Source organism: Branchiostoma lanceolatum, chromosome 8, assembly GCF_035083965.1.
Source record: "Branchiostoma lanceolatum isolate klBraLanc5 chromosome 8, klBraLanc5.hap2, whole genome shotgun sequence".
NCBI classification, from domain to species: domain Eukaryota; kingdom Metazoa; phylum Chordata; class Leptocardii; order Amphioxiformes; family Branchiostomatidae; genus Branchiostoma; species Branchiostoma lanceolatum.
The window spans coordinates 7,693,567-7,706,039 of NC_089729.1; the positions used below are offsets into that span (position 1 = coordinate 7,693,567).

General features: G+C 45.9%; 1 protein-coding gene across 1 annotated transcript; it reads left to right on the top strand.

Annotated features, from left to right (window-relative positions):
- The first annotated feature begins 469 nt into the window (after positions 1 to 469).
- LOC136439815 (Na(+)/H(+) exchange regulatory cofactor NHE-RF1-like) lies at positions 470 to 3,176 on the top strand. Its single transcript, XM_066435425.1, has 3 exons — positions 470 to 797; positions 1,031 to 1,444; positions 2,019 to 3,176. Exons 1-3 carry the CDS (start codon positions 585 to 587, stop codon positions 2,607 to 2,609), a joined length of 1,218 nt encoding a protein of 405 aa, XP_066291522.1. The 5' UTR covers positions 470 to 584; the 3' UTR covers positions 2,610 to 3,176.
- The last annotated feature ends 9,297 nt before the right edge of the window (positions 3,177 to 12,473 follow it).

The following is a 12,473-nucleotide window of genomic DNA, read 5'->3' on the forward strand; positions in this document are numbered from 1 at the left end:
GAGCTAATATTCTAACGCGATATCATGTGTGACAGAATGAGTTTGAGTCTTCGGTTGGAAAGAAGTCACGACTGCTTTCTTCGCGTTTAGCTGTGCGTTCCATAATGTGACAACAGATGCGGATCCATATGGGGGCCGTATGAGAAACAGTCCCGGCTTATTTACCCCAGCTGTGGTAAACAGGTGTCCTGGTGAAAGACACTTGTCACCAAAACTTGCAAAGCATCGAGAAGGGCCTTGTACGAATCTGAGGCTCACTCGCCAGGCCGTGGAAGTGTTCGTCCGAGAGACCGGAGTTCCCCATACAGGCCGGACAGGTCAGCAAGCCCAGCCCAGTTCCGTGCGCAGAGGGTGTGCGCAGTGCGGCTCACCTGATCCGTACTGAACACCTGAAATCCACACTGGGTCGGGTCGTGTCTTTTATGCAAATCCATTGTTTGTGACGGGCATGCGTCACATATTTGCGTGGAGTGTCAATACAGAACACCGTCGCCATATTCCTGTAGCAGGGGCTGGTTGTTAGTCCGCTGCCGCCAAGAAGTTTTTCATTTTCTGTTCTTGACGGACTGTTTTTTGGTCGCACGATGAGCTCGCCTTTAAGCCCGCCGCGTGTGTGCGTGCTGAGCAAGGCTGGAGGCAGGGAATACGGTTTCCACCTGCACGGAGAGAAGGGCAAGCATGGGCAGTACGTCAAGAGCGTAGACGCGGGCAGCCCCGCCGAACAGAGCGGGCTCAGACCCGAAGACCGGGTCATCGAAGTCAACGGTGTCAACATCGAACGGGAGACACATCAGCAGGTGGTTGACGCTTCCTTATCTCAGATAAACCTGTCTTTAACTCATCAGTCGCTTCGTTAACTTGATAACGACGTGATAGTGCCCAACTGTGGGGCCTGGTAGAGTAACCCAAAAAGTTGACACGTAATGGCGGTACGTGGTTGGCACAGGGTAACATAAACATCGCAAGTATGTAAGCATAAAAGGGTGGCTTTTGGGACCCCAACACTCACGCTATTGCTTCACATTCCTAGGTGGTGATTCGGATCAAGGAAAACCCGATGGAAGTCAGGTTACTGGTGGTCGATTCGGAGACGGACGACTACTACAAGAAGCAGGGAGTAACAGTGAAAGAGTCCATGGCTGCTGTGACCACGCCCGTTGCTGCTGATCAAACACCAGAGCCGCCGACACCTGTAGAAAACGGCGTGGACCATCCGGAACCCGCGCCGGAGCCGGCCACCCTGGTGTCCTCGGAGCCCCCCGCCCAGAGGGTAGCGGTGCCCCCCCACCTCGCCCCGCGCCTTTGCCACATTGCCAAGGGTGATTCAGGCTACGGCTTCAATCTCCATGGAGAGAAGGGACACAGGGGCCAGTTCATTCGCGCCATCGACGCCGGATCTCCAGCCGAGGTCGCCGGACTTAAGGTTCAGGACAGGCTTGTCGAGGTTAGCAACCCCTATTTTTTTTCTTTTCCTGTTACAAATTGCTCTTTTAGGTACAAAATGGGGAGAGGAACTCTTTTACAGTTATGGAGAGGAAATGAAATGCTGAAGCTGTAATACAATCCGTCGCCGCAGGCGTGTCGAGTACCAGCTGTAGTGTTTTCCGGTGACTCGCTGTTTTTTTTCTCCAACAATAGCCTTGAAAACACACATGTTACAATATCCGCTCACGAGTTTAGAGTGTATAATCACGCACCAAGTGTTTGATTGTTAGGGACAACTTTACCTTGGCCCCACCCTACCCCCCTCCCCTTTGCCACCCAGGCGTTACAGGTGTCTTCCCAGGATACTGCCTGTGGACCGTATTGTATCATATTACTGCAAGTATGTAAATGGTGTCAGGACACAAGTGTGTTAGGTGTAGTTAGGATTAGACTTAAAAGCAGAGGTGCCCTGTGTGTTTTAAGTGGAAATGTACATGAGGGGGTGGTGTTTTTGCGCTGTGTGCGTCTGTACATTACTCGGATTACTAACATACCGAACCAGTGACAATAGCATGACCTCTCCCTTCTCACAGGTCAACGGCGAGAACATTGAATCACTCAAGCACGCCGAGGTCGTGGGCAAAATTAAGGAGGGAGGAAACGAAACAACGTTGCTTGTCGTCGACAAGGAAAGCGACGCCTTCTTTCAGGAAAAGGGGGTCCCGATCACTACGGAGTACGTGGGCGGCACGCCAGGCGTGAACGGCGACCCCGTGGTGGAGACCCCTCCCCCTACCCCTCCCGCGGTAGAGGAGCCCGTCTCGGTCACCGAGGTCTCCTCCGCCCCACCCGTCAACTCCCCAGTCTCCAGCCCCGACACGTCCTCTCCAGAACTCCCCCCTCCCCCCACCCCGGAGGAAAACCCCGCCCCCATCGTCGACATCCCGCCCCCTCCCGCAGAGGAGCCTGAGCCCGAGCCGACCCCCGAGCCTGTCGCTAACTCCACCCCGGAACCCGAGCCCCAGTCCGCCCCCTCTCCTGCCAGCTCGCCCAGCGAAGACAGTGGTGTAGGAGACTTCACCATTGACCTGGCCACGGCGCGCCAGAAAGTGTTGAGCAAGAAAAAGGCCCGGCCGTCCCAAATGAATTGGCAAAACAAGCACGAAATCTTCAATAACATGTAAAGCAGGGAAAATGGCCTAGGGGAATGGAGGACCTGCAAGTCAAGGACAGTCATTGGGATACAAAATGGACGACTCCGTCGTACACAGAGGTTGGTAGTACCTATGTCAACAGCATGGTGTAGGTGTCCCAAGACAAGATCGGACATGTCATGAGCAATAGCGCAGGACCCTCCGCTGTAATGTACAAATTATCCTTTTCATTTGTGTTAACAGAGAATCTATCCATAGTGTTGACATCACCGCCTCGATTAACGTTTTGCCTCAAGCTTTTCAATCCCATTTATTTGCGCTAATAGCAAGCATATTGATTCCGATCTCGATAGGCCTTCAGATGATTAATACGTTAAAGCCTGTCCGCTTCCCATGAATAGCATTTGTGCCTGCACATTGTGATATACATATTCTATATACATATGTATCTATATATATGGTAGATGAAAACTTGTATCATATAGAGTACGATAATTTTCATTCAATGAAACAAAGGACAATCTTTGGGCTTTGGGAGATTGTAAATAATTCTTAGCTCGTGATTATAGGAGGGTTCGGATATGAGATGATAAACAACTTCAGGTTTCTAGTGATTATTAGCGAGTCATAATTTGTAATCCGAACCGTGGGGTTTTGATAATGAGGTGGGAGGGGGGCAGAGAGTCATACATCCGGACCAACCAGAAATTATCAATATGTTGGTAGCCTTCTCAGAAATAATGTAATGTTAGACTAAATTTTGTGTAGCCAGATTCTAAATACTTTCCTTGTAGGGGATGGTCTAACTGTTTCTAGACTAGAGTTACATTTCCGTTGTCTTGCGGGTGTATCATCGGCTAACCGAAGACGTTATATAGTAAAATAACTGGGTGACGTGAGAATGTGTTGGTACCGGTATGCACTGGTTGGTTACTTAGGTAACTTTTCCCCCGGTGTAAGTTACATGGGTCACGTTTTCTCCCATCCGCCCAACCCGATAAGCAAACATGTCCTCCTATCTGATGAAATGCTGTGTGTCGAATATAAGAAGTATTGATAGGCGCAGTTCCCTCAGGAATGCTACAGTACTGGCAACGCGAAATAACCTGTTTCAGAAAGGTCCGGCTTGAAACGTTGAAAAGACGTCAGTTTGGGACAAAAAAAGAGGTAATGGTGATGCTAGAAGTGCTTGTAGAGGTACCAATATTTTTGAGAGATTCACAATTATATATTTTTCTAACCCTGTGGAATGGAAGGCCTGTACTGTAACGTTCGATACTGAAATATTGACTCGTACAGAGATGAAGCAATTTCGCTGTGTAGCTGTAATATCCGGAGATAGGCTCTGTCAGCTATACATTACCGTACTGTAACTGTCATTACTTTCTTTGTCTTATTTACAATGTTTGATGTAGACTGATAAGTTGTGATAAGTTGAAATTCAATACATTACCGTTCTGAATCTTTCCTAGTATGTTTCTTTTCTAGTCAGTCGTTAGAGCGATTAAAACAAGTTGTTACGTTAATGAGAGCGAACGTAGCGTGCAGAGATAATTTGCTGTTGTACAGTAAGTGACGGCAATGTAGGACTTTGCCCTGTCCAGCCAGCCATGTAACACCTGTTTACTAAGTGGGCAAAGGTAGGCCCCTCCCAGTTGGTCAACACCGTATTCAAAGGACAAGCCGCACTCTGTACCTCTTCTATTGTTTCTTCATAACATTGTATAGATAGCGTGTGAGAATTTCGCCCTCTTCACCGATTTTATATCCCCGTTTATGGGTTCAAATGGAAGGTACTTAGGAGTGATTTGGGTTCCATGAATGACGAATTAAAGTGCATTATGATTTGCATACAGTGGCTTGACCCTTTTTAGTCCCAGCTCGAATCGGTTGATCGCGCAGTGACATTGTATTGTTACAGGTGGAGTTTGTCATGCAGACTTTAACGGGTGGGGTGAAACCGCTGTTACATGCACGGGCAGGCTACTTTTCTTTACACTCAGCATGCCTCAGTAACAACAGCCACAACTCACTCTCACTGAGCCTGAAGTCTTCAATACACGTCACTTCAAGACAGAGTGGTTCAAACACAAGCACAGAAAACACGACGCCACTTACTTCGGACTGAGATGTTGCTTACATAGCGTTCCTATTCGGTGTTTCTAAAATGCGTACCATTATGTGTTTATCGCCCTGCTTTGCATGATTTCATCCCATGCAATCATAATATTTACCCACAAGTATTGACTCATTCGCAAAGCTAAGAAAGAAACTGCGAGAACTTTGAAGCGAATGCGCGCCGCACACCAGTCGATAAATACAGGTGTATTTGCGTGTGAAAATGTAAACATATGACCAAGTTCGTAAGGAATTTATCCTCATAATAATCAACTGTCTCTCATGCTTTACCCCTCCTGCAAGTCAACGTCAGGATTCCACTTAAGGCTGTTGTGTAAAGGTTTGCGCAATAAATTCAGATGTCGCCATGTAAACAGGTAGTGTCTAGACTTAACCTGAAGCGTGGAATGATAAATCACCTCTCAAACTTGGTGTTTTATATTTCTCCTCGCGTGCAAAACAATTTCTTTCACGAGTCATCATTTTAAAAACTGTCACCTCATCCTCCATGAAGATTCACTACGCATGTCCACATTTGGAATGAAAACTTGACGCTGAACCGACGTAGCAACGTTATATAAGACTTCCTACATGCTACAAGGCAGTGTTTTACCAAACAACAGCGCTCTGCCATGTCCACTGACCCCTTCCATAGCAGTAGGATTTCCCACGCTAACCTTCCTTTGCTCCAATAACCTATAGCCCGACGTTCCCAGCCAGATTTTACTTTTATTCTTGTGCTTAGACAAAAGGTGTGTAGATTTGTAAATTTGTATTGTAAAGTGAGTGAAAGACTAAACAAGGAGAACAGTGAAGTAGAATGGGAGGTATTACTTAATCTCCAAGTAGATCTAACGGTTGCAAAGACCGTATCCGACTGGCAAAAGGAGTTTGTATTGCAATAAAAACTCCATTTGCCAGTTGGATACGGTCTTTGCAACCGTTAGATCTGCTTGGAGATTAGGTATTACTGTCTATTCTAGCTAAAACATATAAGGTTTCCTTTATTACTAATGCTACGTAAACGGTGGCTATAATGCTATTATATGTGGTCCTGGCAGACCTTCGAAACATGATTAATTTCCCAGACGGCTAGCCGTCAATAGATCTTATTTACTGCGCCGCGGTGAAACCGAGGTCTTGTTCTTTTCAAGACTCGTCGTACTCAAGAGATTTGTGTCTGTTGATGCCGCCAGCTTTCGCAATGAACGTTTTTGAAAGAAGACGTTGTTAAAGCTTAATCTTTGAGAAGATTCTCGCACGGAAGCAGAGCGTTGTTTATTAGCCGTTCACGTGAAGGATGATGATGATGAGAATGCGTTAATCCGAAGTGATGGGCATCCCACTGTGTTTCAATATCTTCTCACGAATGCCACAACAAAAGAGATGTATAGGGGCCTCTGAGTCGAGAATATAACGTGTTATAGCATCACGCAATGGCGATTACCGGGATTTCAATTAAAGGAAACTATTTTCGTAACGATTGTCATAAGATATGTTTAAATAGCGATACACAGAGGCCCCACTGCTACAACATAAGCCACCAGTCGATCATCCACGGATGGTTTATTTTCAAATAGGGATGAGGGAAAATCTGACCTTTCATACCGGCTTTCATACATGTTAATGTCCCCTCCCATTTGTCCGTCATCTGCTAAAGGTGTTTTTTCTCCGAAACACCCTCCGCTTACTGCGAGCAATCTGTCGTGTATGGCTTTTATCGGATTTTGATACCTCTGTACATTCTGACAATAGTCTAGCCTATCATCCCCGTTGGGACACGTAAGACAATGTGTACCGTATATGATTTATCTTCAGCAGAACTTAGAACACATTGGAGCTGCGTCATAAATTGATTATATAGATCACGCGACGGGGGCAGGATGTATTACAACAGAACACCAACCCAAGCGAATCGACGCTTTATACACCAACTTATGAACATTTCTACAGGGAGGGGGGTGCAGCATCAATCCCGTTATCCATTATCAGTAATTGAACAGGGCGGCCTCATCATGTGACGTGCATGAACGCATGGCTGAACCTATAACAATAAAAGGTTTCACTACCGGCACAATTTGTTGCAGTGTGTAGATGGCTACATTTAGTCATTACGCACCAGTCAATGTACGTACACCGGGGTGGGCGCAATGATCACCCTACGTGTCCCTGAAACCCTTTCTTGACGAGATTGAAGTGGTACCTTGTCCAGTGGCTTCGTTCAGACACGCCTAGATTACGCCCATGATTGAATCCTTTGTCATTTGTATATCTACGTGACTCTTAATATCAGTATTTGTTATCAAATCATTCGTATTCCGCTTAAGTGCATTTTGAGAGGTACAGCTATTTCTCATGAAATGGCTGCAATAACCAATATAACTATACAGTCATGCACGTACATGAAATAGAAAACACGTTAACAATGCACATTTTATTCTTGTTGGATTCGTGATTCCATTGGATCTGAAAATAAAACACTGGGTGTTCAAACATGGAGGCTTTTACAAGCCTGTCAGTGATCGACGCTGCTTAATTTGATAGCACTTCGCCAGAATGGGAAAATGCATTACAACGTGACATCGTCATTTCAACAATATAATGCCAAAGGCTTTTTGCAAGCCGAGCCTGGAAACTTTATGTTCGCTCTTGACACATTCCAATTATTTCTTCAATTGTGCGCTGACAGACCCGTGTATATCTCTACCTCCCTGCATGGCGATGAATCTCTCACAATCGGGAGAAATATCAGCGCACAGAGTTTAATATCCGTGACACTTTTGTGACAAAGCATATCATAACACATGATTCGTTTGGTTGGCAACATTACGGATCTAATTGGTCGTAAAACACGAAGACACACATTTACTCTAGGCTGTTATTTTTTAATACTCCTCGTTTTTCATTTTGATTGGAAGACTACAGAAGTTGTTTTCAGCCGTGGTATTTATGATGCGGCCGTTAAATGGTTGCTTATATGCAGTAAACCCCGCTCACCTTGACATAAACACTTTAGCAGGCGCTGAAGAACAAAATAGCCTTGATATACATCTTGTAAAATTGGCACGAGCGTTATCAACAACTTGTCCATGTACATTAAACAGGCCACTCCAGTGTGCTGAAATTGCGGAAGCACTGCTATCACTCTTGTCTACCCACGTATCTCTCCGCCGTGTGCTAGGGGCGAGAGGTCGCACAACTTCCAATGTAGAAGTGTTTTTTGACAGCATCGCTTCGCCGCCTCTTGTAGCGACCTGAGTGGGTGCAAAGGCACGTTTTCTGCACGGTCTCTGGGATAATTACCACCCAGCCACGCGCCCTTAACCAAACTTCTTCGCCTGTTGGCTGGAATCGTCTCAATGCAGCACATCTCAAGATGGAATTTGGAGATTCTCTTGGAGAGTGTTCAGCGCTCCCGGCGCTTTTGTGAAGTGGCTTTTCACAGCACCGCTCTGCGACCTCTTGTGCGAAGTTGAGTGGGTGCGAAGATTCGTTTTTTGCCAGGTCACTGAAATAATTACCTTGAAGGTCACAACCACGCGTCAGATAACGAGACTTCTTTGCTATGAATCATAAGTGTCTTCGTATCATACATGACTAGATGCGATTCGCTTTGGAACGATCATTGGGATAGTCTCACGCATGGCTGCTAACAACCACTGTTGGACACACTTGTGCACCTATTGTGATGACGTCATGCACACCTGTCGCAGGTGTGGTCACCTGTTGTGACCGCACCTAACGGTAATGATTTTTGTTGTCCCGCAGAAAACCCATTTTGTGGTGGATTAAAGAGAACGTTCTTGTCTACTTTCCCTTATAGTGATGGAGTCAACACGATGCAAAACATTGGTCGCTGTTCTTAAATCTCGACTAACACAAACATGGGGAAGAGACTACATGTGGCAAGGGACGGTAAACAGATGTCCATAAGTCGTGGCATCTGCCCACTAAAGTTATATTCTCGTGTGTATAACTTGAGCCTTATCGCATGGCCAATAATGGCCAAACACAAAAGTCCCGTCTGGTCGCCTGCAAACCTTGTCTTTTCTTTGACAGCAATTGAAGACATAAGAGGGCACGGCCATGTCCATCGTCTCATATCTTGTCCTTATCGTCAGGCGTCAGGATCCAGTCACTGGCATAATCTGGGACGGTATCAACTTTCTAAGACGATTTAAGGCCTGACTTGAGCCAAGACGTGCTTTTATGTGGAAATACAGATAGTAGGCTCTAGCTCTAGTCGTAACTTATGGACACTTGCGGCGGCTTGCCGCGATGTTGTCTTCGACACCGCACTCAACACTCAAACTGTTCCACTTCAAACGGATCGTATGTAGATGTCCCGACGTGCACTTTGCTTAACCATTAAGCTGTCCGCACACGATTAACTAGTGATGCCACGGGTTTCTAACGGAGCTATTCGTCAACTTGTCTTGTTATCGCCCACCACCGGCCATGTGATACGTTTGAGAGCCTCGGGCCGTGCAGCAAAAGTGATAAAGAAGGAGAAACATCGAGATCAACCACGTAAGACACCACTCAGCATCTGTATACATCCCGGATAGAAACAGAACTGCTTTTGGAAACCCGCAAATGAAGACCCAGATCAATCCTGGCAAGCTTTAGTAACTTGTAGACGAGGTAAGGTCTAAGAGAAAAGTTGAAGAAGCCTCTGATATTGGCTTAAGTCCTAGCCCAAATACAAGCTTTAGCTGGCTCAGTTCTGGGTAAAAGGGAGACAACAGTGATGCCTTGTTGCATTTAAGGGCAGCCAGGCTTAAGGCCATGCCATTTTTAAAGTGGAGGAGGGGAAATCTGGAAAACTGCCATAAACTGAACCCGGTGGCCTTTTGTGTCGCGTTCCAAATCTATAATATAGTCAAATTCAAATCGATATGTTGCTATATTTATCAAACCAATGGTAGAATCGGGGCATCACAAGCTAAGGTAACGATATCCCCAGTGTATCATTCCAATAGCCTTTAGAATGGAATGGCCCTAACCCAGACAAACACCCGTGCCAGGCAGACCTTACCCGGCCTATGACAGATCAGTCAGTGGGCCGTGGGGCGGGCGGACTAGCCTCCATAGTAGGCTCTGAACCGGCCTTTTTTAGGGCTAAATAATACACCTTTTGCAGCTAGCCCGTAACCATCAGCCACCCCCGTAACCATTTTGCCAGGCGGAGGTTTCAGGCACTCGTGCGCGACACACCGGGGACACTGTATCATCCTTCCGGGTCTCTTTATTGATCGAAAGTTCACATATATATATACATAATGCCACAACTCTATTACATGACAAAATAATATTATATACACACTTTAAAAGCAAACATTGGCCTGTCGAGCAATAAACCACGGTCTTTCCGTTATGGATATCTAAGGGGAAAGCATCAGACTTTTAAAAATGAAAATGGACAGAATGGTGAGAGTAGTGGAAAATTGCCTCAATTGTAAAAACATACGTTGACGCAAGTTGCAAGATACTTTTGCAGCTAATTCCCCTATCTGCTCTCCTTGCGTTTTTACAAGACAAGGAGAAGGAAGCTCTCCACATTGACCCCCTGTCCCAGGCACGCGGGGTGGACTCCTGGAGTACATCCGCGGAACTGGGACTGCGGCGATAAATAAACCATTACCTCAGTCCTGGCAGCAGGCCTTGCCGTGAACGCCTGTCTACCCACCCGCCCTAGGGACCGACCCCTTATTCACCCACAAACCCGGGAGTAATAAAAACTCCCCATCAGGTATGCAGAACAGGTCGTCAAGTTCGCAGGAGTAACCTTCAGGAGCCCATCGTTCGGAAACTTATCACCGGGTTATCGTAACAATAGCACGCTTCATTTCTTCTGTAGCAGGTATGTTCTGCGTTTACGTATCATAAATTCCTTTGATACACGATACAGAAAATAAATGCCGAGACTTAATCTAGAACGGTGTTAAAACATAACGTTCGATTGACGATTATGTAAACAGGACAGATAGTTGTACTTCACGCTTAATATGTTTTGAAATAGTTAGGTACTAGAGGGGTGGGAGATTTTATTACCAGTAATAGTGGGTAATAAAGATGAGTTAATTTGTCTTGCAATTGGTTTTTCGAGTGTAACATTTAATCACGGCGTATGAGGTGGGGAGTTGAATATTTGATTCCACGAGTGAATCAAATTTTGACGACTACTATTACTATTGTCTTCCCTGCTAGTGTGCCGTGGTCAAGATAGCATTATTCTTGCCTTCCATCAATGCCACAAGCTCTTTGTAGTCCCTCCCCGGAAGCAGAAATGAACCATCCCTACCTCCGGCTCAAGTGGTCCCCTCCGGATTCCCATCACTCTTTTCTTAGCTCATCGATAGGTGTCACGCGGAAATAAATTCCAGCTCTGTTTCATTCGTTTTTTTTTTTTTTCCCCTTTTTAGGCGACCGGGTTTTATTTTGAGATACAACTCTCACCGGTCGCATAGTCCCTCAAGTTAAGTCGAGTTTCGTGAGTCCTATGTAGTATTTACGTTCACGGAAGAAAGATTGCCGCCTGGAATACGACATGCCTCATGGCGGGGTTGCACGCCGCCTTTACCGCCCCCCTTCCCCCCTTGGAGCTGCCGGGAGAAAACGTCGTGCTGTAGACACAGTTTTCCCGGCCGATTTTTCAGGGAGACGATGGCGGCACAGGGGGATGCGGCAAGGTGTCTTCATTGGAGGTTACGTCGGACGGAGGCGTAAGCTGCGACGCAAGTCTGTGCCAGCTCCAGACTAGGGGAGACTAAAGGGATTGCGCCTGCGCCCAGACCGCACGATGAGAGACTCCAAGTAAAAAACATGGTTTAAACCATTGAAAATTCTTTTTGGTGGGATTTTTTGTGAAATCTGGGCAATATAGGATAGGCTGTGGTAGGATAGACTCTGTATTTGCTGAATTAGTTGAAATAAATGGTCTTTCTCTACCTTGTGGGGTTTGGCACCCCCCTGATATAGTGGGATGGTCTTCAACTGGGTGTTTGAAGCCTGTAGGGCCTATCCAAGGGCTCTGATTAGGGGGGGTTATCTGGAGAATAGCCGTATAGAATTTGTCAGGGATGAATCTGATGACAGTTGACATAACTGGTTAGTATTTGAGGGTAAGTTATTGTAGTCTGATGTTTTGATTCCTGAGATAATGACACCTTCTTTTTCTTAACTTCCCCATAGGGCTACATGCATTACTGCCATTTATTGTATCCCTTTAGTCTCCCCTATAGGAAATTCACATAGGATAGAGGCAGACCATTTTGGTCCATTTCATGGGGTTTTAGCCTTAGACCTGTTACCTAAGCAATGGTCAGACCTCATTTGGCTCATTTTTATTAATAAATTATCCCATTTTTGTTATTTTTAGCCATTTTTCTGAGTTTTTAACCCCGCCTCCAATCAGTGCCTGGCTGCAGCTAGGCTATGTGTACAAAGGATGGGATTTGAGTATTCTAAAGGTGAATTGAAAGGGGGGGGGGGTCCCTAATGGTGAGGGGGGTCTCACACCAGGTGAATATTGTGTTTTGACCTTGTCAAACTCTTTTTCTATGCTCTATGCCTTGTTTATAGCTGCTTTTTGTGATGGTTTCTACACACTTGTCTTGCTTTTAGGCCTGTCAGGGCCCCTGTATTGACTTTTGTTGTACCTCAAAAGGAAATTCAGGTGCCTACTATAGGGAAAAAAGTCCCCCCTGTACTGGGGTGACCAAATTCTAACTTTATTTACCTGTTTCTGACAATTTTCCACCTATAATGGGTAAC

Coding starts and splice junctions, on each gene's coding strand:
- LOC136439815 (XM_066435425.1), top strand. CDS start 585: ATGAGCTCGCCTTTAAGCCCGCCGCGTGTGTGCGTGCTGAGCAAGGCT. Junction 798..1,030: donor AACGGGAGACACATCAGCAG/GTGGTTGACGCT, acceptor TCACATTCCTAG/GTGGTGATTCGGATCAAGGA. Junction 1,445..2,018: donor TTCAGGACAGGCTTGTCGAG/GTTAGCAACCCC, acceptor CCCTTCTCACAG/GTCAACGGCGAGAACATTGA.